General features: G+C 42.6%; 1 protein-coding gene across 1 annotated transcript in view; it reads left to right on the top strand.

The window, feature by feature from the left end:
- igsf21a (immunoglobin superfamily, member 21a) overlaps positions 1 to 24,819 on the top strand; it is a gene marked incomplete at its 5' end in the record, with an annotated part of 183,815 nt that overhangs the window by 88,739 nt on the left and 70,257 nt on the right. The window contains one exon of the mRNA XM_079266188.1: positions 5,843 to 5,964. Within this exon, the coding sequence (XP_079122314.1) occupies positions 5,843 to 5,964 (122 nt within the window). The remainder of the gene's footprint in view (positions 1 to 5,842; positions 5,965 to 24,819) is intronic.

The following is a 24,819-nucleotide window of genomic DNA, read 5'->3' as shown; positions in this document are numbered from 1 at the left end:
CCCCTGCTGTAAAGGTATGGCTAAACTCGCTTTTCCTGTAAATGTAGCGTCCCTTTAAATTAGCCCGGGCATTGTACGATGAGTGAATCCGAGCATCAAAAGGTACTGTACATGTTTGCTACCAGCCTGTATTAGCTGTGGTTCCCCACTGAGAGCAGTGGCACACAGCAGGAAGAGAGGAGCCTGTCATTTGAAGCATGAAATCCCTTTAACCAAGTCCTCTGTCACTCAGCAGCCAGTAGGGGAGCACAGCATGCAGAGCTGTAAGCGCACAGGTGAAGAGGCAGGGCCACCATTTCTGCTGGATGTGATTACTGAATGAAGATCAACATTACGCAGCACATCCACAGACACAGCCATCACTTACGGAGCTCCTCAGTCAGCAGGCATGCCATATCAACACCTCAGCGTTCCCCCCCTAGTTACACTTGGCAGCTCTAAGTGCTGCAGACTAATACAGTTAATACAAAATGTACTTTTATCCAGCTGCATCGTATTTTGTGTGGTTTATTACACTTTTTTTTTTTTTTTTTTTGGTACAGCACTTTGCAACACTTTCTTCTGTATTGTGCCCAATATATAATGCTTTGTGCTCCATAAAAGCAATGACAGCGAATTTCATCTCTTACTTCACTGGGGCATGGTGCGTTATTGTAGAATAGTAGCACTCCCTCACCTCACATACTGCGTATCTCCCAGTGTGCAGTGCTGCTGTCTGCCTGTTTGTTACAGTAGCTCAAAGCCTCAGAGATAGCTTGTTGGTCCTCTGCGTCACCAGCTAATGTCACTCATCGTCTTCTATATTCTAAAATATCTTGTGTTTTCTTCGATTTTTTTTTTCATTACACTTTGCACATTTATCAAGACATTAAACATATTTTATTGTGTACAGGATAAGCACGAGAGGAAGTATTTTGGTTTTCATCAAGGTCCATACAAGACCTTACAATTCACAGAAGAAAAAAAAAGTCATTGTTGTATGTCTTTAAGAAAAATAAATTAAGTCACTTGATTCCAAGTGTGAACAAAAGGTCTTGCACGCTCCATCCTGCTCCGAGAAGTGACGCCTTGGATTTTGTATTCCTTTTGCTCTTGCACACAGCAATCGTACCAATTTTACAACGAAGACAATGCCTCGCAATGCTTTCTGCCCTGTTTCTAAAGGACACTTTGTGAGATAATGATATTAGGCAAATTACCACGGATATGAAGGGAGGTGCCAAGCCGGTTCATGACAATGCTCTGATCATCTCTTTTGTTGCTGCTTGTCTAAGTCTTTAAATGAGGGACTGAATGGGAATAAATCTCATTTGGATATTATTTGAGAGCAGTGCATGCTGTTCATTTTATATAAGTGTGAGACTTTTAGATTCAGATCACACAGAAATGCTAGTAAAATATGAATGAGCGTTTATTTTAAAACCCCATTATCATACTTATAAGACACCACATGGAGAACATATTGTTATTCTAAGATAGCGTTGAGTAATAACAATAACTCCATGAGGTCCTCCATATCTTTAAACATGGAGATTAGATGTCTTTAAAATGCCATGCATTTCATATTCCGTCTTTCATCTCTTCCTAACCAGCTTGGAAAAATACTATAAAAATACTTGCTGTAGTGATTCTCTGACTGCTGCTTGAATTTATGAAGCAGGATTCAGGTTGAATCTCTCACAGTTGCCCTGCAGTGTGTTAGCTGAATTCCCTCCAGTGGCTGCTGATGCAGCTGCAGCCTATAAATAGGTCCACCCCAGACAGGCGGAGGGAGGAGTGCATTGGTTAACCCCTGAGACCCAGTCCTAATCTCACCCCAACAACAGGCAGCATCATTAGAGAGTCAGCTCAGCTGGCTGGACAATAAGGATACGGGGGCCCCCTCCGTCTGGAGAGATCTTGGAATGATCACATCTCAAGAGAGCGCCTTCAAACTCCCTCCATTGTCAGCTGACATGGACACTGCCACAATGCCAAGGAGGGGTAGCTCACTCTCTGACACCCTTTTCCCGTCTTTTCACATTGCCGTGTGTTGGTTGCCTCGTATGCATTGCCTGGCCTGGATTCAACAAAGCAGTTGCAGCAAAGCTTTGCTTCCCCAATGGTGCTTTTCCGCAATCAAAGAGTATTCATCTCCCTCTAGTCTTGCCCTCTCTTGTACAGCCGTTTTGGCACAGTTTGGCTCTCTTTTTTCCCCTCCCACTCTCTCCCATTTCTATTCCTTCCATAGTCAGTCATTTTATATCACAAACAGGTCCCCTTGCGGGGGATAGGGAGACACCCACTGATGTGCAGATTCTTTCAGATTTCAGATTCTTTCAGATTTATTACACAGTCATTACATAGACGGGTCAGTCTTAATTAAGAAGTGAAATCATTCAGGAGGGATAGATAAAGCGAGGTTGCCACAGAGATGACCTGTGTCTAGCAGAAATCTACTGTGGTCCTTGTGGCTTCCAGACAACCAGAAATCGAACACCTGCCTTATATACCAGGCTTTTCAGCGAGAGGATTGAAGCGACTGTAATGCTTGTTGGATGCGTTGGACTGTGAAACAGGAGACAGCTAGATAATGTCTCCAACTCACCTCAGTACTGCTGGGCCAGCGGAGCGCTTTTGCATCTGTTTATGGAGCTGTGTACCTCTTAGGTCAACTGCAAAGTGTTTGGATGGATTGGGGGGGGGGGGGGGGGGGGTTGTACACCATTGCTTAAAGTAGATTTACTTGCTGATCTGTGAAAAAAAGCACATTGTCATGTTTTTTTCCCCACCTAATAGTAATGTGATTTATCTTCCACTGTCAATTGATGAGATGGGAAATACATTACTTTGAAAAACTGATGTGAATGCCACATGTAGTCTTCATCTGCTCTGAACCAATGATTAAACTAATGCAATCCTAAAAATGCTACAAATATCCAATCCGTTTTGAAGAGATGAGCCTATAGCTCTCGTATCTTCTTCAGGTCTTCATTGTTTTTTTGTTTTTGTTTTTTTCACTCCACTTCCGGGAGATCACTTGGCAATTAGACAACGGACATCTTGTTCTCCTGTGTTTGTGCTCATGATGTTTGAGTTCCCGGCTGTGGAATGCCTAGTCTTTTTCAGCTCTGCTAGCGAAGGTTATTCCTGCCATTGGAAAACATTTCACTTCGTGTAAATAAAAGGATCTATTCTGAAAACGACCTTCCGGTGGACGCTGGGTACTGGGTCAGTGGTCGTGTATCTAAGATGTCTGCTACAATGGTAGAAAAGCTGCCCTAGCTTATAGCTTACAAATGAATACAGCAGGTCAGTCTTACGAAAGGTTGGTGTCATCTTAGACCTGACCAGCACCCACACGAGGACTTTGAACTTCTACAATGTGGCCAACACGGAGCTGTAACTCCAAAGAAGTGATGCAGTTCTAGTTCAAATGTCAGAGGAGCTTTTATAAAGGTCCATTGGATAATTGCACATGGGCTTTACTACTGACTGCCTTGCTTTTTCTTTCTTCCCATTGTTTGGGTACTAACAGAAGGCTTGCTTAACAAACCAGCCGGATGTCGTTGTTGCATGCTGCTAAAGTTAACAACATCGATTTGTATTATTTCATGTATTAGCGAGCATGAGAGGTGAGTTGACCAGCTGAAATGTCATCAACTCAGAATCGATGAAACGTGTCGGTGCTGTAAAGTCACACAGTCAGTTGTTCACAGCCACGGTTGCCTGAGGGCTGAACACTTCAATGGCTGTTTGAGGTCAGCTGGAAGGCCACCGTTGATTTGCAGAACGCGTGTGTCAATAACGCGTGTGCACACACACACACACGTGACATGCAATGTTGGAACAGTTGCAACAAAAAATAAAAAATGCAGCTTTTGCAAAGCTTTTTGTGCAGGGTTTCCTGAGTATCCTAGTTTGTTGTGGTTTTGTTTTGCATTTGAAAACTCTGGTATACAGATGCCAAATGTGGACGTAAACAGCTGCTTACATCATGATGCATAAACCTGAAATGTAATTTGACTTTAAGTGGCTGTTCTGCTGAAAGACTCAGGGCAGCTCAAAAAAACGGGGAAAAAAACACAAGCAAGGAAATAATGAGCATCCATAAAAATGATTTGACTTATTGTCTGACTTTAGTTGTGGATACTTAGTGGCAGCAAATTAGTCTGTGACTGACAGGGACATAAGCAGATGTGTTTTGAAGATTGCAAATAGAATAAAATCCTTTTGAATAATAGAATTATATTTGACTTAGCTTGCTCAAGCACTATTCCTGTGTGAAATTGAGAAAGATAACTAGTAACTGTAAATGAACCATTCCAATTCCATTGACAGTTTTGCCACAGACTTCATAGATATCTTTATAAATGCTTGCCACATACTGTACTAATCTATAATGTGTATCACTTTATGTCTCTGCGACATCTCATTGTTAATCCAGTGAAGAACGTGCTGCCTCTCAGCTTTCCATATATGTGTCATACATCAAGGAAGTTAAGGGTGGGATTGCTTTTAAACTCTGCCAAGTCGTTGTCACACAAGGTGTCGTAAAGCCATGTCAGACAGAAATGTGGCTCGACTCCCTGGTGATGTTTCTAAAAGGTCCATTCCTGTAACTACAGTGGATAGCCCAACTTTCAAACATGTCTTTGCTTTTAGAGGCTGACCCTTTGCTGTGGCCGCCCCGTGTTCTGCAGCTCTAAAAGAAACGAAGCTACATCTTTTCCCGGGTGTCTTCATCCAGCAGTGATGTGAACTGATATTAAAAAATTAACAGGAGGCCACAATACTCTCTCAGATCCACGACAGGGGTGTCAAACGTTTCTTCACGAAACTCTAAATGTGCTCTACTGTTGGAATGCTATAGACAAAAAAGGCTTGCAAGCAGGCATGCTGACCTTTTTGATATTCTAAATCTGTAAAAAAAAAAATGCTCAAAAGCCTCCTTCTTATTGGTTACAGGTGATTTATTTCCACGCTCTTGGTTGTCTCAGCATTGTCAACTCCCTGTGCGGTACCTCTTAGCAAACTAAGCCAGAGGCAGTGTGCTTTCTCCAGAGGCGAAGAGGTTATACGAGTTACCTCACATTCACGGGGAACAATTGTTTGCTTCTGTAAATACCATTTGGCTTTGTGTCTTCATGAGGCGATGTGTACATTATACAGGCTAATCATGGAGCGCTTGGGCACGCTGTTTACCTCACTGAAGGGATTGGATTGGATCAGAAGGATAGCATCTTCACCGGCAAACAGAAGAAGGATCCCTGGCCCACCAACAATTTCCTTCTTCAAAGCAGTATTAGTGGCTCCATTGCAATCCTGTCACCCTTCTTTTCTTTATGACTGTCTGTGGCTTCTGAGGAGAGGAGAAATCACAATCATTGAAATGCTAAGTGACTGCAACGCTCCTGCGAATATTCTAAAGGAAGGAAGTAGTCCGTCATCTGCCATGCACACACAAAAATAAGGATGAGACTGCAGTATCTCGACACAAACCATTACCTCTGCAGAAAGCTTGACACATACAGTACATAACACCCTGCTGTGTCAGTCTTCATCATTAAGACTTAACCATGTGCACGAACACACACCGGCAGCTCCCTCAGAGACGGTCTCGCTGATGTTTTCATGTCAGCAGGTTTTCAATCCCTTTCTTTTCGACAGTCTAAGGGATGAGCTTATCGTGGCTGCAAATTAATCAATGAGGGTAATTGCAGGCAGGAGTGCTATCTACACTCCGGGCCCTGGGACACCAGTTCATACATAGGAGGAGCTCTGGGGGGCAGAAAGGGTAGACCCTGTCCCATCCATCATTAGAGAAATCAACTTATTAATGCTCTCTCTCTTTGCTTCACAGGTCACAGATGGAGGGACCATCAAGCAGAAAATCTTCACCTACGACGCTATGTTTAATACCAATTACTCTCACATGGAGGACTACCGCAGGCGCGAAGACCTCGTCTACCAATCAACCGTCCGGTGAGCCTCAAAATCAATACTGCATACTTGCTTAACTCTGCTCGTACCATGTTACATGCTTTTGCTCCGCTCATGAATAGGTCAAACTAGTGAATTGCCACATTTTACATGTATTGTATAATCAAACAACCTCTTGGTACTGTGATAAATGCACCATGATGAACTCCTACTCAGTGCAACACAACTTCATTCCCAGCCATCTGCTGCTGGTCAGACCAGGCCAGACTGGAGTGACCGGGCAAAGGGGTCAGTGCATTATTACATGAGGACAGGAGGCATCGGCGGGACTCTAATCAGCAACTCTGCTCAGGATAAAGAGTTCAGTGTTAAAGATTTAGCTCACATCTGGCCATGCTGGTCCTTATTCACCTGCATATACGGTACCGCAGGTAGCACAGCCCTGCTCGGGCAGATATAGAGGCTCACCCATCTACCAACGTGTCTGTGATCCCAACACAGCACAGCCACGCTTGTGCATGCATAAACAGGGTTCACTGAGCGAGGGTAGTAGGACGAGGAGTCAGCTGGCTTTGGTTGGCTTGATTACATTACGTTCTGAGGACTGTCTTCTGTTACGCCGGGCCCCAAAATTACGGCTGGCAGCTCTCTGCCCATCTCATAATTTCTTGCTCCCTCTGCTCTAGCTCTCCTCCCCCTTCCACAGATACCCCTGTCTGAATGTCCAACAACACAAAGGAAGTACTGGCCGTACATCGCACCTACGACTTCATTTAAAAACCAGAATGCTTCCGTCTTTACGTTATGATCCTACTTTCATCGTTCTGTTTCGTCTTATCTTTGTCCTGCTGCTTTTCGTGGATTCCGCTCATACGTTCGTACGTTTCTTCCTCTTTGTGTTTATTTTCTCTTTTTTCCCTCTTTCCCTCTTTTTTTTTTCTTCCTCATGTGTGGTGTAGCTGCCCAGCTGAGGTTGATTTATCTGGACAATCCTACTATCCCTTTGGGAGAGTATAGGCATCAACACAATGGAATGGCATACACACTTACATGGACATGGGAACATGAATGCACACACAAACAGAATACATAACTCCCCACGTCCAGACCCCCACGTAAACGCACACACACACACACACACACATACATACGGAGAGAGGAAGTGAGAGAAAGTCTAGTACCAAAGGGAAAGGAGTAATTCAAAAGAGTCTGCATCAGAAACAGTTGGACGCTACCTTCACTGACCTGTATCCCGATCTGCATCAGAATGCTGAACCCGGTTTCGTCAAACAGAGAGAAATGTGGACTGCTGCCACAGTCACACCATTCTTCCAGTCAAGAAAAAAATCCCTGCAACTGGTCACGGTCCCACATTCATGGAGTAACTCAGAAGCTCAACAGAAATGCAAAAAGCAGAATTTTTACACGGTATAATCTCCCATTTCCACCTGAGAATGGTAAGGCTTCTGTACAAAGCCTCAGCAGTCTGACAAATCCACTTGTACGACCTAAAATAAATGCCTCGATATTCTGTATCTTTTACAAACTGCAGAGCATTTACGTTGAGGACTATCATTTTTTGCTTTTTACTTTTTGTAGAATGCTTTTCCCTCACAGCAGTATGTGATTATTGTGCCATAATAAAGTAACGGTAATTTTTCTCCTCATATGCCAGCTTTCAATTATTAGACCATTTCAAGAGTGATATTGATTTCATCTAAGTCTTGACAGCTTTTGACAATCTTTCAAAGACTGGAAGCAGCTGGTACTTTCACTGTATTTAAGTGAGTTATAATACGATTAATGAAAGATGTAGCATGTAGACGATGGCACTTGAGTTTGGAGGACCTCCAGTATACAAGCTCAAATCACAAGAGCAGGAGTACGACACAAAAGATGAATGTAGCACATTGAGGGCATATGTAGGTTTCGTAATTTCAATGTGACAGACGTTTTTAAGGTTTTGTGTTTCTGTGCAATTTCTTTCCCTTGCAGTGAATGGGACTTCAGAGCTTCTGTAATCAATGAAAAGAGATTTATTTTAGGGCTATTCAGGCCTTTGCCCAGCAAGTCTATCTTGGTCAGGAATTGTCGCATGTAAAAAAAAACAATTATCACCTCAAGTTGTACCATTAAAAAAATGTTGGAATCGGTTTGATATTCAGAATTTTTTTTTTTTTGTCAATCAAAACCATCAGAGCCACCGTCATCCAAAAATGATACGCACTTTATGAGAAGCAAAGAAAATACAGAGATGCAAAATTGAAAAATCAACTGTGGCAGATGATTGTAGAACAGCATGACATCGAGGATGGTAAATACTGTTTGCCAAAAACAAAGCACCAACGATTAAACGGTCGTGATTGTGCTGAAAGGAGCCGCGAGCGCCACCTAGAGGGCCGCGAAAAACGTTCAGTTTTGCACCTGTGGGCCGCGAGGGCCGCGGGACTGCATAGGTTATCAATTGAAGACACCAGAGATATCACTGTTATCCATGAGACACTCAGTTACGATACAGCTTCCCACCACCAGGTGGCGGTAATGCATCAGTCAGTTGTTTAACAAGCTGCAATAAGCAGAAGAAGACACTCAGCTAGCCGCTAGCCTGTAGCGAAAGTTATGGATAAGTTATTAAAAAGAAAAAATGAAGACGACAGTAGTGCCATACCCCCCAAAAGTCTAAATGTGTGCGCAAGTACAACCCTGACTTTCTTAAGTTTCTTAAGCTTTGTGAACGGAGGCAACGAGGCAGAGCCGAGTGCTCAGTGTGTGGAATGTGGGCTAATGCTATCAAACGAAGCACTGGAGCCTTCAAAAACAAAGCGACACGTAGCGACGAAACATCCAACGCTCGTGGGAAAGTCTGTTGGGCTTCTTGTTGTGTATGCAGGTTTACATACACATGATAATAAATGTCTTTGTGATCATCACATTGTATCATCTCATTTATTTAACAAGGGTTTTGCCTGTTCAACACCGGCGTCCTCCATCCCCTCCCCTTCCGTTCCTACGGCTTGTTTGCGCAAATACGTCACAAAACATGTCCGTGTTTGGTATCCCAGCATGCCCAAAATCCTCATCTTTGCGAAGAAATCATCGATTTTCTTTCATTTCTTATGGTTTCTCCACAAAAGGAGCCCACACACACACTGTCCAAAGTCGCCATAACCGCTGCAAGTCGTATCTTGCAGCATTTCGACGGAAAAAGACACATTACAGACCCGACAACGTGCTAGCGGATGTTACCATGGAGCTACTGCCTTCAGAAAACGCTAGTACTTATAGTACAAACCTTATCCTCCTCTTCCATAAGCCGTCAACCAACGTTTGCGTAACTGAGCTATTCTCATTCTCGTTCGTGCGCTCGGTCGCAGCCATTAAGCACAGCAAGTCCGCTACTCACACACCATGTCTTCGACCATATATACATCGTTTTTGCAATTTGTAAAGGCTAAAAATAAAAGGAAAATAATATAATATCACAATATAAAGGGAGAAACACCTTTAGTGTGTCAGAATATCATGTGGTTACCATGTGTCCATTTGGGTCTCCAAATGTCCTTTTAGAGCTCCGCCTGGATCTCTTCATGGAAGAAACTCTGTAGAATGGTCATACTTTGTCCAATCTTCTTCAAATTTGAGGCAGTTGTTCACTGATAGTGTAGTTGCAGCCCTATACTGTCCTTTACCTGTACAGATACAGCCACCGGCAGTTATTTATACTGAAAGATACTTTTTTATTTTATGCGGACAAAAATCTTAAATTTGTACTGACTCCAAAGGCCCACTGCTCTGTTTCTGTATGACCTACAGGTTGTCTGACACTTTTGATGCATATAGTCAGAGTGGGCCCCGGGACACTTTGTACTTGAAAAGTTGGGCCCCGAGGTCAAAAAGGTTAAGAACCCCTGGTCTAAATTACATATGTTAAGTGTAAACGGTCACATGACCAGATATGTTTACTTCCTGGCTGCATCAAGGCTCACAAACAAAAAGGTTATGGCTTTATGTTAAGTATCTTAACATAACGATAGGGTGGATATTTTTGGTACACATCATCTTTAAGTATCAGGAGCGAGGTAACAGCTCAGCGACGTATGACGTAGCTGGGACGTGGTGACGTCTCTCATGCGCGAGACTCAAAATGGCGGATAGCCCACAGGAGACCCGGCGTCTGTACGTGCCGGTAGCCGTTTAGCACGTAGCTACATTAGCTCAAAGCTATATGTGTGTGTGTGTGTGTGTGTTTGTATTCATAAAAGCGAAGGGAAAGGAACAAAATTAAATAAAACAAAAAGATTAAGATCCTCCGCGCCGCACGGGAGTACGGAAGATTGCTCTCTCAGCAAGAACCGCGACTCTTTGTCTCAGCCGGCGGTTTTGACCTCCTGAACTGATGAGAAGCAACTTCGACCTCACTGCGGCTGTCTCGACACGAATCACGGTAGCATAGAATACACGGTAACTTCGACACAACACTAGCAATTTCAGGGATCGACACGTGAATTTCACGGGAATAAACACGGGAATAAAGGTGATGTAAGTGACTTTGAACGTGACATTGTTGGTGGTGCCTGTTAGGGTTGAAGTTACCTCACAACAAAGAGGAGGCCGGAGCACATGTGTCTGCTCTTTGCCGACGACACGCTGCAATAATAACGCTACCAAGACTGGTTTACAATTATAAGGAATTTAATTCCACTGATGTAAGTACGATTACAGTTATACATTGGAGTATATACTCCTATGAAATATTAAAACAATAAAACCCCATTTGCAAAAACCTCACTCGGCTCCTCCGGTGAAGAAAACACGTCTGTCGTCCGGGGGCCATGTCAGAGAGAGCGAGGAAAAAAGACTTTGAATTAAACCTCCCACCCCTGTTCGACACACCTCCCCTTCCGTCTATCTCAATTGCTATTGGCTACCTTCCAGGAGTGTATTCTGCAACTTGGCAGAAGCTTCATGCTTCTGCATGTTTATGTTTATGTTTATCTTAATTATGCATTCTCAAAACCCTTATGATTATGACTAACTATGAATTATTAATTATGAATTATTAAACACTTTTATTATATCTACTAACTACAGTTTTTTACTCAAATTTCTTACAATTCCCCCCTAACTCACAGTTCACTGTGAGTTAGCTACTCAAATGTAGTTAGTTATTCAAATGTCCCTGGAGACCTCACCCCTACTCAATCCAGGGAGAGGCTCCCTATCTATCTAAACAGAGGCAAACAATTCATGCATACAGATATCATTTCAAGTATTTCTGTTCAGTTCGTTTCAAGATAGAGTGCGTTGAAAATCACTGCCTTCCATGTCTTGGGGCTGGCAGGATCAGGATACAGCCTGTAGGCTAGAAAACACATACTGAGAAGCCTTGACTGTTCATTTACACTTGACAAAATTGCATTTCTTAATCTTTACACCTTAAAATCCCTTTATAACCCAATTAAACAAAAAATTTAATCTCCAAATACTCATCCAAAACAATCCGTCTATTTCCCAAACTTCCAACATCTCACTGGATGTTTTAGAAGTCCATCTGGGCCTTTAGCAGGTCCTTCAGGATCTCCGAGAGGATGGTCAGGAACCGCTTGTGAAGTTCCGCTATGGCACCGCTGGTGGCCGCATCTAGACTGTGGCCATCAGAAGCTCCAATTCTCCCTCATCCTCGTCACATAACTGGTTGCCTGGACTGGTGTCTGGCTCATCGGTGAAGCAATAAACCCCTGTAGAGGTCCACGGATGCAAGGGAACCCCCATCCACAGACAACTCGGCGGTCTATGACGACAGCACACAGAATAATTACGATTGCCAAAAATGTATGTTTTCACTGGCCAAGCATACTTCCCAACCAGTCGGTGAATGGATTCGTGACACCAGAGTTGTCTGCTAGCTCTTGGCTGAGTGCTGTCAGTCCCTCCAGAGCCCTGGTCACCGATCCATCAGGAGCTGTGTTATTTGGAATGAAAGTACAGCACGCAGACCCAAACATCTGGCACACGCCACTTTTCTCTGCTAAATCATATCTAATGCCATTCTGTTCTGCAAGGTCATTAAACTAGTCTTCGCCAGCTGTGCATGCAGTCCTGATATGGCGTCACTGGTGAAGTTTACAAAACGCTGTTGGTTATAGTAAATGTAGTTGATCCAATCGACATTTTTATTAGTCATCACCCTCTGAGAGAAAACAGATTCTAAATCTGCTGCTATTTGATTTCTGGCTTGAAAGTCATTAGACACCCCCCTTGGCAGTCTTATGACATCTTATGTACACTTGGTCATCAAAGGCTCCCTTCGGGCCACCGGCATCTCTTTTGGATCTTCTGTTAGCATGTGGGCGTGGAGAGATGAGTTCTCCATAAGGTGCATCAGTGACAGGCAGGATATAGAATGACAATATAAGTTGCATCAACGCACATCTACCGGTCCAATCTTTAGGCTGGATTGGATATATGGTTCTTCCTCCACACCACCATCATAAATCAGCTCTAGGTGCTGTCTGTCTTAACACACTGTTATATAGATAGTTGCTAGCATTGTGACTGTTGCTACAATTTGCAATAATTTGCAATAATACTACCTACATTGGGCCCCTTAGCTGTATCTGAGACTATACAATCAAATGGACCCTCTGTAACCTTGAACAGAGGTGGGGTATTATATTATACAGGTGGGTAATCCCAGTGCAGCCTCTGACAAGTGTGATGGAGGGGCAACGTGTCATCAGTAAACAGAGTTACAATACAACTAAATTCAGGACTTATGAGTCTGAATCTTGAAGGAACTGGTGTTGCTAGGGGTTGCTAGGTCCTGAAAACACAATACAATCTGTACTACTGACTTGAAGCCGTATATTGTACCCACCATAAATTCCCATCTGCCATTCCAGTTTCCACCCCTTACCTCATTCTCTGCGTCAGTCGTATGTCGAACCTGGTCTTTTTACAGGCTTAACAATAATCCTAATGAGCCCTTGTGGGGCAGGACTATCAGTAGCCTTTCCCTGTATTACGTAAAGTCCTCAGTCAGTCAATTTAGGTAAGTCTTAAAGGATTACATCTACCCACCCCCTTTGTACACATCACAGGCATAATATGATAACAGCTTCCCCTACTTATGTGTGGCAGGCCCACACTGGTCAGTTATGATGCACAAGGTTTTGGACATCCACCCGTAGGTGTGTTCATACCTGGGACAGGAAACTACTTCACAGAAGTCGAACTGGACCGTTGATGTTGTACCTTCTTTGAACATAAGAGTGAGAGTTACATTTTCATAGGTGAGTGTCGTCAGAGAAGCCTCTCTACGTGGTCTGAGATCGGTTTGATTAGCTACTGAGGCTAAATGTCGAATCCTGATGTAGTCATGCATGTGATCTGGTTCCTGTCTGTGGTTAATTCCACATACTAAGAGGGAAGCTACTGAACTCAGGAATAAAATAATTACAGACTTCCATAACCTACTGAAGCTAGAGTCTCCTACTGGACGCCCTCGCTTAAACTGTGGGGAAAACGTCATCTTCAGTACTGTCTAACCCCTCTTTTGAGGTGTCTTTGGCTTCAAATTTTCCTGTTTGATGTTCAATCCTGTCTCTGCGAGTGTCTTACTCGTTACCTTCGCTGCTGCACAGTGAGTGAGGTGGTGCCAAGTCGCTCCCATTTTACCTTTACTGCATGTGAGGTTGCCAATACTACCTCCCATGGACCTGTCCACCTTGGTTCACTCCACCTGCACTTGTGGACTCTTATCCACACCAGACTGCCTGGTGACACGTCAGCCTGCTTCCTTTCGTCAGCTGCTGCTTCTGCGTTTGTCACCTGAGAAAACAAAACTCGGCTCATGTTAGTTAGAGCTCCCGTATATTTCTCAATTTCTAGAGTTCGCAAGTCTAGTTGTGGTTTATCATGACGTCATTAAATCTCAAAAATTGTGAGTAGCACCTTTACTGAAAACTATTCTAAATGTGGATCTACAAAAAATGTTTGACACCTTACCATATCTCCCCTTCACCTCGATATCTCTGCTGTAAGGGATCACATGGCAACCATTTATGTATCTTGGCTATACACTGAACCTCCCCATGGTCCTGGTGACAGCATGGGCATCTGTTGATGTCTCATGGGAGGAGGTCCAGATGGACCTGGTCGTAGGTACTGCTGATGTTGTGGTGGGAACGGAGCATGTTGTGGTGGTGCATTGGGCTGTCTTCTTCTTCTTTTATGTGGGCAATCTCTCACCCAATGACCTTCTCTCCCGCATACGTAGCACTTCCCTCTACCTACAGGTCTTTCATAACCCCCTCTGTAGTTACCTCTCCCTCTGCCTCTATAATGTGGTGGAGGTTGGTAGTACACCACTGTGGGGGCCGGTTCTGCTGGATTTGGTTGGTATGAGGTCGGGGGTGCAGCTGGATATTGGGGCTGTTGTGAGGCCTGAGCCTTGGCTACGGCCATCTGTTTCTTGGCCAGATGTTTTCTACTTATTTCTCTGTCGGCCGCCGCTATTTGAAGTTTCAGCAGCAGCCGCGTCATTCTCTCTATGTCTTCCTGTCCGTTCGTCTTCTCAGTTAGATGTCGCTGGTTGTAGTGAGTTAGGTGTTCCCTCCACATGGCATCTTCCATGTTGCTCAAGCCTACCACTCCTCCCAGCGCTGTCTGTACTGGTAGGGGCAGGCCCTTCTGCACAGTGTGTCGCCATACTACAGTGGTGGCTTCATTGCCGTCATGTCTCCCCCCTGTGGCCTCATGCCACTCTTCTTCAGCTCTTTTTAGATACCGATGCAGCTCTTCTTCTGGTTTTAGCTTCAATCCACTGAGGGAAGTCATGTTTGGCTTCGTGGGCCAGATGCTTCTCATAGTTTCCCAGTAGATTCCTCGGAAGTTGTCGAATGGGGTCTGGTCCACTCTGCGGGCCGTTCCCGTTCCTGCTTCTAGGGCATTTAACTTTATTGTCCCCTCTGTGCGGATAATCATGGCCCGTATGTCTCCCAGTGCCAATTTATCCGCTGCCGTGAGTTTTTCAAAGAGACGGATCCAAGGGCTGGCTCCTCCTCCCAGCGGTGGCAGTGCCTTCTCCAGTGTGTCCATGTCTCGATGTCCCCATGGCACATACTCAGCTTGTCCGTTGTATTTCACCAGCAAGGGGTACTGTTGGGTCTGGGCTAATGGTGGCATCTCACCTTTTACAGGATAAAGACGTTCTCGATAGCGTTCTGGTGCCTTCCTTTTCCTGTTGAACCGTCTGGGAAGTGGACAACCTCCGGCTGCTCCACTTACCTCTTCTCTTCTGTCCTCATCAGTGTCGTCAAGGGTGTCATCATCACTTGTGGCTGCTCTCTGTCTGTTTCTGGGTTTTGGGAACACATAACCGTCTGTCTTATACTCACCACTCCCCATCTTCCACTCCCGTTTTATCTTTTTTCCTCTGCACCCCATTTGACCTGCTTCGTCCTGGCAGCCCCCTGGAGTCTCCACGTCCATGTCCCCCCTTTATTCTGTACACAGGTGCCCGGAACTGCGTTGTTCCTGTAGTCAGTAAAGTGAGTCCGAGTGTGGAATCTCCCCCCTTGACAACTCAGATTGTGGGGGAACAGAGAAACAGAGACAGCAGCAGTATATTTTGTCCAATAAATGCTCTAAATGTGCTGTGCAGTGAATCAGCCTGCATGTGACATTCTAAACACTTTACCATAATAGTTAACGTAACTTGCTGTAACTTTCTAAATCCTTCAATCGCATGTGTTATGTGGGTGTGCGTGGTGTTTGTCTAGTTTCTAATGTGTGTGTTAAATGTACACACTTGTCATTGAAGTCAAAGTCAACTCACCCTCTGTGTTGTATTGTGTGCGGTCGTTTACCCCAAAACTGGGATCCACTGCTCCACTTCCCAGCTCTGGATCCACTCAACCACGCACCTTGACTAAAACAAACACAAAACTGCCCAAAGTTCAGCAGTAAATGTTAGCATACGTCTGTAGTGTAAGAGAGGTCAATGACCTCTCAAATATGTTTGCGCCGTCTGTGTCAAAATTGATTCTTAGGAACGATGTAAAATAGTAAATGTACCAAAATTAGTCAATACTGGATATGTGAAGGAATCTCGAATCCAAAATTGAAGTTAGAATTCCGAAATCAAACTCAACATCTAAATCAGAATCAAAATCACAATCCAGTTCCAAATCAGAATTCGAAAGGTTTAAAATTGGAAGTAAAATGAAATTAAAAAACAATGAATAATTAATCAATTAAATATTAAATTCAACTTTAAAAAATCAATAACTGTGTTCAAAGATATTCAATCAGAAATACCAATGCAAGTCAAACTGTTGAACTGCACTTACACTCTGGTCTGCACAATAATGAATCACAATTAAGTTCAAGAATTGAAGAAGCACGACTGAAACCATTAATCTTTGTTAAAATGCTGAATTAAAACCAAAGTCAACAACTAAAGTTATAATGCTTAATTAAAACTAAGGTCAGGATATAAGCTCACAGCTCTTAGACAATGAATCTCTGAAAAATTCACAGATTCTAAACACTTATTTACGATTATCTACCAGTTACGTGTGTTTTGCATTTATTCTACTATTTTTCTAGCTTCCTGTTGACGTTCTAACTTGCCAGAAGATATGCTAACGGGAATGCTAACGGCTGTGCTAACAGCAAAAACGGAGCTTCTAATAAAGCATACGCACACACAAGTTTCACCAAAATCCCACACATTAATTCCACACATACGCCTCTGTCTCCTCTCACAACCCACCGGTTATTTTCTTTTATAAATACTTTTATTTTACATACAGAGTACCGCAAAACCGGAGCTACATGTAGCTAGCGTTAGCTCCTCACAGCGGCTACAGATCATGCAATGTTATACATCATTTTAAACGTATTTCCACGCTGCTAAAACACAGACTAGACACACGTATTATTGGACTTAATGTCCGTTTTTTTTAATAACCTTAAATCCTCTGGTTTAACCAGACCCTACGATCGTCGTATACAACCTTTCACCCAGTGTGTTCTCACAATCGTATCTCCCCACAACGCTATCGCCAACACGGCAACCACGCACATGACAAGACACAATTGTTACCGGACTTATTTATCTTTTACCCACCCGAACGTCCTTTAATATCTTGCATTCAAAAGCCTCCCAGCACCCCGCGGCAATCTTACCTTTTGCAGACTCGATTCCCGGCAGCAGTGCCTGGCTGCTTCCAAATGCTACCGAAGCTGTCCTGGCTCACCAGCTCCTTCTTGTCAGTGTCTTTATTCCATTTTGAACCACACCATCCAAAACTCAAACTCTAGGCAAGGCCGGCGAGGTAGTCCGCGGACATCGGGCTCTGTTAGTGCAGGAATCCCCGACCCCGACGGTCTAACTCCGCCGGTCCTACCTATACCGAGCAGTGTTGGTCCGCCACTCCCAAAGAATACGCAGTTCGGCCTATCAGGGCTGCCGCCCATCAACGCTTATCGATTCAACGCTCCCAGTCCGCGCAGCTTACCAAACGCTCTGAATCTCAGTATTCACTGAACTAGTCCCCTCTGCTCACCATGCTAGTATACTTCAGACTGCAAATCATAGCTTACCTCAGTGGAACTCTGCCTCCGTGGAACGTCCTCACCGGCCCCTCAGAGCTAGCTGTTAGCAACGCTAGCCAAAGACACTTCCTCTAAATTCCTAAAAAACTACCTCAGACTTTCTTAAACGGCGCTGAGTACCATTGATGTGGGCCCAGAAAGTGTGTTTGACCAGTGCAGCCTTCAGCCCACGCAGCGAGGCCGGTAAGGAAGTCCCATCTGCGGTGCCAAATTTGTTAGGGTAGAAGTTACCTCACAACAAAGAGGAGGCCGGAGCACATGTGTCTGCTCTTTGCCGACGACACGCTGCAATAATAACGCTACCAAGACTGGTTTACAATTATAAGGAATTTAATTCCACTGATGTAAGTACGATTACAGTTATACATTGGAGTATATACTCCTATGAAATATTAAAACAATAAAACCCCATTTGCAAAAACCTCACTCGGCTCCTCCGGTGAAGAAAACACGTCTGTCGTCCGGGGGCCATGTCAGAGAGAGCGAGGAAAAAAGACTTTGAATTAAACCTCCCACCCCTGTTCGACACACCTCCCCTTCCGTCTATCTCAATTGCTATTGGCTACCTTCCAGGAGTGTATTCTGCAACTTGGCAGAAGCTTCATGCTTCTGCATGTTTATGTTTATGTTTATCTTAATTATGCATTCTCAAAACCCTTATGATTATGACTAACTATGAATTATTAATTATGAATTATTAAACACTTTTATTATATCTACTAACTACAGTTTTTTACTCAAATTTCTTACATGCCAGACGAGCTGTTTTATGTATTTCAGAAAAAAGCTGATGGGATTTTCAGGCAAAACTATTTCTAGGGTTTACAGAGGTCCTAAAAGGGGAAAATATCCACTGAGTGGAAGTTGTCTGCAGATGAGAGAGCAGTCAGGACGGCAACAGCAACTCAAATAAATAATCAAATAACCACTTATTACAACCAGGTTATGCAGAAGAGCATCTTTGAATGCACAACACATTCAACTTTGAAGCAGATGGGCTACAGCAGCAAAAGACCACACCGGGTGCCGCTCTTTCCAGCTAACAACTGGAAACCGAGGCTACAATAATTACGTGCTTTCCAAAATTGGACAACAAAAGTTCCAAAAAACATTGCCTGGTCCGATGATGCTCGATTTCTGCTGCCACATTCAGATGGTCGGGTCAGAATTGATCAGAAACAACATGAAAGGATTTATCAGCTCAAACCAGTCTGGCCATTCTGCTCTGACCTCTGCCATCAACGAGGCATTTTCGCCCACAGAACTGCCGCTCACTGGATATGTTCTCTTATTCAGAACCTTCTCTGTAAAACCTAGAGACGGTTGTGTGTGAAAATACTCAAACCATGGCCCCAACAACTAAGCCACATTCAAACTCACTTCAATCACCTTTCTTCACCATTCTGATACGAGGGTTAAACTTCAGCCAATGGCCTTTTACATACCCTACACATAAATGCATGGAGGTGTTGCCACGTGATTGGCTGATTAGATATTTGCATTCACGAGCAGTTGAGCAAGTGTATCAAATTAATTTGCCCGTTCCAGTAAGAGAGTTTTAAATGTGTTGATTACCTACGCAGGGGTATATAAGAATGTTGATGACTGCATGCTGGTAGAAATATGTCAATCCTATTTATAAATGTCTACACATTAGCATTGTGGTCACAATTGTGAGCAAACTAAAACACCTTTTTTTACCTACCTATCCTATGAGAATTTAAAAAAAGTCTATTTACGTATATGTTGAAGTGACGCATGATTTGGATGTTTTCATATCTGGGAAAAATTCTGAATCAAATAGGTAGGTACCATAGTTACGTTATAATAATACGTTTAGTTTGCAATGCTGTGGAAAAGGGTCGCAATTTTTGTTGTTTTATGTTTTTAGCATCCTGTGTCATTGCAATTCAGCTTTTTAGAACTTAAAGACGTTCAAAAGAAAGTTGAGGACAAAATGATTCATTGAAACATGAGAAAATGATCAAAAAGGAGGCGTAAAGGGAAGAAGAATAACAGAAGTGGGATTGAAAGTGGAAGATAAAGAGGGACTTGTCTGGTAATATGTAGACTGGAATCATGCGGTGTGCTGTTTTTATTACTGTGGACAAATACAGTGGTAGTATACTTTAGTTAGTGCAGGACTCAAAACACTCGTAAAAAGTTTTCTTAAGTGCTCTGAAAACTGCTATTTACTGAGTAAAGTCACATGCTTATGGCACAGTCAGTGCTAGACCTGCTTTATATGGCTAATAAAAGCCAAAACCGCAACAAAAAAACGAACCTTTATAATGTTGTATATCATGTTTTTTTTCAATTATTCCTCTCAAAAGGTGATTTAATTCCAATTGACATCACCATTGGCTCACCTAGGGCTGGGCGATATGGCCTAAAAAAAAAATCTCCGATTTTTTTACAAAAAATCCGATTCACGATTTAAATCGATTTTTTTCCCCCAAAATTTTTTGCAGATGACAGAAGCTGTTGAAAACAATTTTTTCTTTTATTTTGTGATGATTTTCCCAAGTAGGTTGATAAAAATAAAGTGCAAACAAAACCTGAACATTGTAGAAAGGTGCCTGTAGTATACAAAAAGTATTTGGTCACTCTTTTGTTTGCCTGAATCATTTAAATATAAAATTTAATTAAACATAACATTAAATGGCATTAAATAGTAGCCTTCCATTGTAAACAACTGTGCAAATGTAACTTTTTACAGTAAGCTTTTCTAACTGAATACACTGATACAAACACAGCATGAAATAAAATGTATATGACCCTTTAACATTCACATTTTCAAAAGTGCAACATCTGATCTAACATCAACATAACATATTTTGCACAGTAAATAAGTGCATGTAAACAAAATCAAGTGCATTCACAACATAACCAACAGTATTAAACAGTAGTGCATGTTTTTTCTAAATATTTTTTGCCAGGAAGACAAGCCTGTCTACTACCTCTGGCTTCAGGCATGCACGGTGGCATGTAACAATGCCCCCCCCCCACACACTGAAAAGCCTCTCAGAGGGGGCACTTGTAGCTGGCACAGAGAGGTATTTCTTTGCTAAAGTACTTAGCCTTGGAAAGTTAAGTTGGTGACGCTTCCACCAGTCAAGTGGATCGGTGTCTGGGTCAACCTGCTGGACCACAGGTCAGTTGTTGCGGAGTAGAATGACATCCCCTCCAGCTCCGCAGAGATCCTTTGGCGTGTACTATTGTACAGCCGAGGCAAGGCAACGTCAGAAAAATGTTTACGGCTTGGTAGCACGTACCTGGGGTCCAAAGCTTTGAGACGGTGAATAAACCCCGGCTTTTCCACGGTGTATATGGGCACCATATCTTTTGCGATATACATCGCGACTGCATCCGTGATGGCTTTCCACCGGGCACTCTTCTTCTCATGCGGAGTACAGTTGGTGAATGTCTCCAAAATGCTGGGTTGTCGTTGTGAGGTGGCGGCGGCGGCGACCAGCAGTGAAGCTGCTGGCCGCCATTGTTTTAGTTTGTAAACAATGCGCGCGCACTCTACTACGGGACCCAACGGGGGGGAGGGGTGGGGGCGATTTTCTCGATTTTCAATAAAACACATCGCCTTAAAGCACACATTCGAATTAATCGATTAAATCGATTTATCGCCCAGCCCTAGGCTCACCCATTAATAGCGAATGGGAAACAGCTGAAAAAAGAATAGCTTGAGTACCCTCAGAGTAACACGCTCCCTTTTTGTGAACAGATTCTCAATGGACTAGCACCTCTCAAATACATGGCATCAAAGATTAGAGCAGGTGTTAAAAAATGAACTCCACCAGTCTTAATAATTAATTGAAGTCTTAATGTTAGGAGTACAACCTTTCCTGTTCTTCCTCCCTAAATTCTGATGGATATGTCTTGCTGTAAAACTGGTGGAGAATACAGAAGCAGGCAGCCACTCAGAAATGATGTGGTTGGGTTTGTTATTTTTGTGGCCTCCTCACCCTTCTTCCGGCAATAATTCCATACCTTGAATTGTCTTATCTCCAGCTTCCTTTCCCTGCACTTGTCTTGGTTTGAACCCATGAATGCAGCAGTCAGGATTGTGGACAACAAGAACTACGGCTTTGTTTGTAAAAAAAACAAAGCAATGGGCTACATCAGCGTTTGCTATAATGTAGCCAGCCAAGACGAAGCCAATTACCTACCCCCAACCGCCACCACAGAGAGATAAACTGTGCTATTCTCATCATTTTGCAGTGCGGAGAAAAAGAAAAGACTCACTTGTTTTATGCGTATCCCTCGAGGGAGCGCTGGTGGAGAAAACTCACTATATATCTTGGGGTGCTCACTCTTTTTCATATATACTTACCTTTGTTCAAACATTTGTTCATGATTGCTTCGTTCAGCAAAACTTTACTTCCTTGCACTGACGGCAATTGCAAACATGGGTTTCATTGATAATCCCAATGATCTCTTTGTGAGTCAGGGCAGCAAATAATGTTAGTGAGGTTCGTATTTATTTTTTCGAACATTGAGATTTCAAACAATTGCAGAGAACCAATCAAACACATAACACACACATCTTTGTCTCATCCTCAGAGTAACGTGCCACTTTAATTCCACTGCTTTTCGCTGTTACTAGAAATATCTATATATTTATTTTATTAAATAACGCAATACCAATTTACAATGAAATGTAAAATGGATTCATACTGTTGTCTTGATCGTAGCAGACAAAGGCATTCTGTTCATAGGATTTTTAACGGATTATGATGTCAGTCAGTCACTAGCATGGCAGCTAGTCTCTCATTTGCTGAGCAGCAATTCTGGCTTTTCTGCACCACATCGCCCAGGTAAGAGGAGCAACAGCAGTCGGGGGGGGTGGGGGGGGAGAAAAAGAGAGAGAGAGACTACTCACAGGTGTGTTGAATGTCCTGATTTTTCGTCGAGGTGCTGCATCATCAAGGCAACCTAAAAGTGTTGCAGAATGATGTCGCTGCTGTTTATCTTCTACCTGTATGTCAACGCCACTACATCACAGTGTGCACATCTGCTTTTATGCCTGTTCTAGTTTCTATTTGACTTCTAAATTATTCATTTATTGATCAGGTTAATCAGTGCAGGCTTGTGCCACTGCAACACTGAACTAATTTAGTGTGCATTACTAGGAAAAGTGAAGCAGATAGTGCAAATGTACTTCCCCAAGTAACTAATGACATTTTTCTTTTACAGTAGACAGATAGAGATAGATAGATATATACTTTATTCATCCCCAGGGGGACATTTGTATGTTACAGCAGCAAGGATATACTTCTGCAAACGAAGTAACAGAGTAAATCAAAATATTAAATATAAAAAAATGGACAACATATACAGTAAAATAACAGAGTAGGACAATTAAAATATTCAATTACTTTTGAGGGTTTTAGATGTAACTAATTAACACTGCTCATTAGTTGGGCGAAAGCTGTTTGACAGACTCGTTACATACATTTCTATGGTCTAACTTCCCAGCACAAATACATAAAGACTATTAAGTAATCAGAGTTCAAAGATACAACAAATCAAATGAAAGTATGTTAGAAGGGGAAAGTAAATGTATGGATTTAAACTTTTCACATACAACACCAGGAACAAGGCAAATTTATGCCGACGTTATCCTCACTTTCATCTGAAGTTTCAAAGCCTTGCTCAAGAGTAATTGATGATAGTTGTTGAGCAAGGAGATGCAGCATCTATGGTGGAAAGATGTTTGTTGGAGCACAGATATGACTGCTCTCCAAAAGAGCGATCTCCTCTCCTACACACACACACACAGCTGAACTCATTAAAGCCGCTGTTCCAACAGAGTTCCCCATCTGAAACACCAGAGCGGCAAGGACAATTGTTCCTGTTCCGTGGGTATAAATCACAGGGGCTAAATGTGACTAGTAGTGTCTCACTTTGATTATCACTGGTGACACGTTAACCAAGTGCTGAATACAGATTGCGCTCCCTTTTTCAAAAACAGCCTGATCTCACAGAAATACGTGGAATGACGACGACCTCTTTACGGCCCATTATGTGATGTGTTCAAATTTCGTGTCGGCACAATGGAAACAATGCCAATGGAAAGTCAGTTAGGATGCTTTTCTCATGGTGGACAAACAAATTCCCGGATTGAATAGAAATGTGTTTTGATCAAAGTCAAACGCAAAGGGAAGAGGTTGGGCTAGAGGGGACTCGGGACTTACCCCCAGGAGATCGTTGTTCGTGGTTTTTGTTGTAATTCCTTCATGAAAAAGTTGTTCAGAAACTTACATTGCGCAATTTCTGGATGGCTGTAAATCCTCTGATTATGGCTAAGTTCTTCCTATTTTACAGGGTTTTATGGATTTTATGTATAACTTGTTTTCAGTCTTTCACATTTTATGTATTTTCTTTCTACATTGCTGTAACAAGCCCTCTTTTCAGTCTTCATCTGAATCCAAATTATTGTGGCCATTTATCTGTTAAAAAGAATAAAACATACCTTAATAAAAGATCTGCTGACAAATCTATAAAAAAAGTTGCTCATTCCAAATGGCCTGGTGATTCGGACAAAGAACATCGTCCATCATTTTTATAACTAGAATTTAGATGAAGACTAGTTTTAAAACGTAACAGAAATGCACAACAAGCCACTCATCTGAGTTCTCTGTAGCAGGTTTGTGCCTTCTGGGAGACTTAGCAATAGCACTGAAAACTAATTCAACAAATGAATAGTAGCACTGCAAGAAACAGCAATAACAATGAACCGACCAGGAGAATTGAAAGACATGCAGTTGAGATGTGATGACATTTACATAATTACATTCTCACTAGAAAATAACAAGAGGCAGAACTTATTCCAACTTCTGTAATCTTCATTGAAAGCATACAGATCGAAATAATGAAGATGGACAGTACAATGATACCGTATCAGTAAGACTTCATATTCATGACCATAATTAGGGTCAACATTTAACCAGCTGGTCTCATCTGAGCTTCATATTATTTAGTCTGTGTGTGAGAGCTGATGCAGCTCAGAAATAGCTCAGCTGGTGAACAAGCAGGTTTGGAATCAAAGAGGTGTTCTGTTTGAATTCAGTCTTTTAAATCGTGCATGTATGAATTATAAGCCTTTGTTTTTGTGTGACTTCTCTGCTATGGCAAGAAATGTTTTATGAAACATTATTGAATCTTTAATCAATGTCTTTTCCTGAGGCTTTAAATTATCCAAAAATGTTAAATGAACAACTTTTTACCATATGCTGTAACTATTTTTTTATTTTTTAGTAT

This window comes from Melanostigma gelatinosum (genome assembly GCF_949748355.1).
Source record: "Melanostigma gelatinosum genome assembly, chromosome: 3".
Classification (NCBI taxonomy): Eukaryota; Metazoa; Chordata; class Actinopteri; order Perciformes; family Zoarcidae; genus Melanostigma; species Melanostigma gelatinosum.
This window is presented reverse-complemented; position numbering and strand designations above follow the sequence as displayed.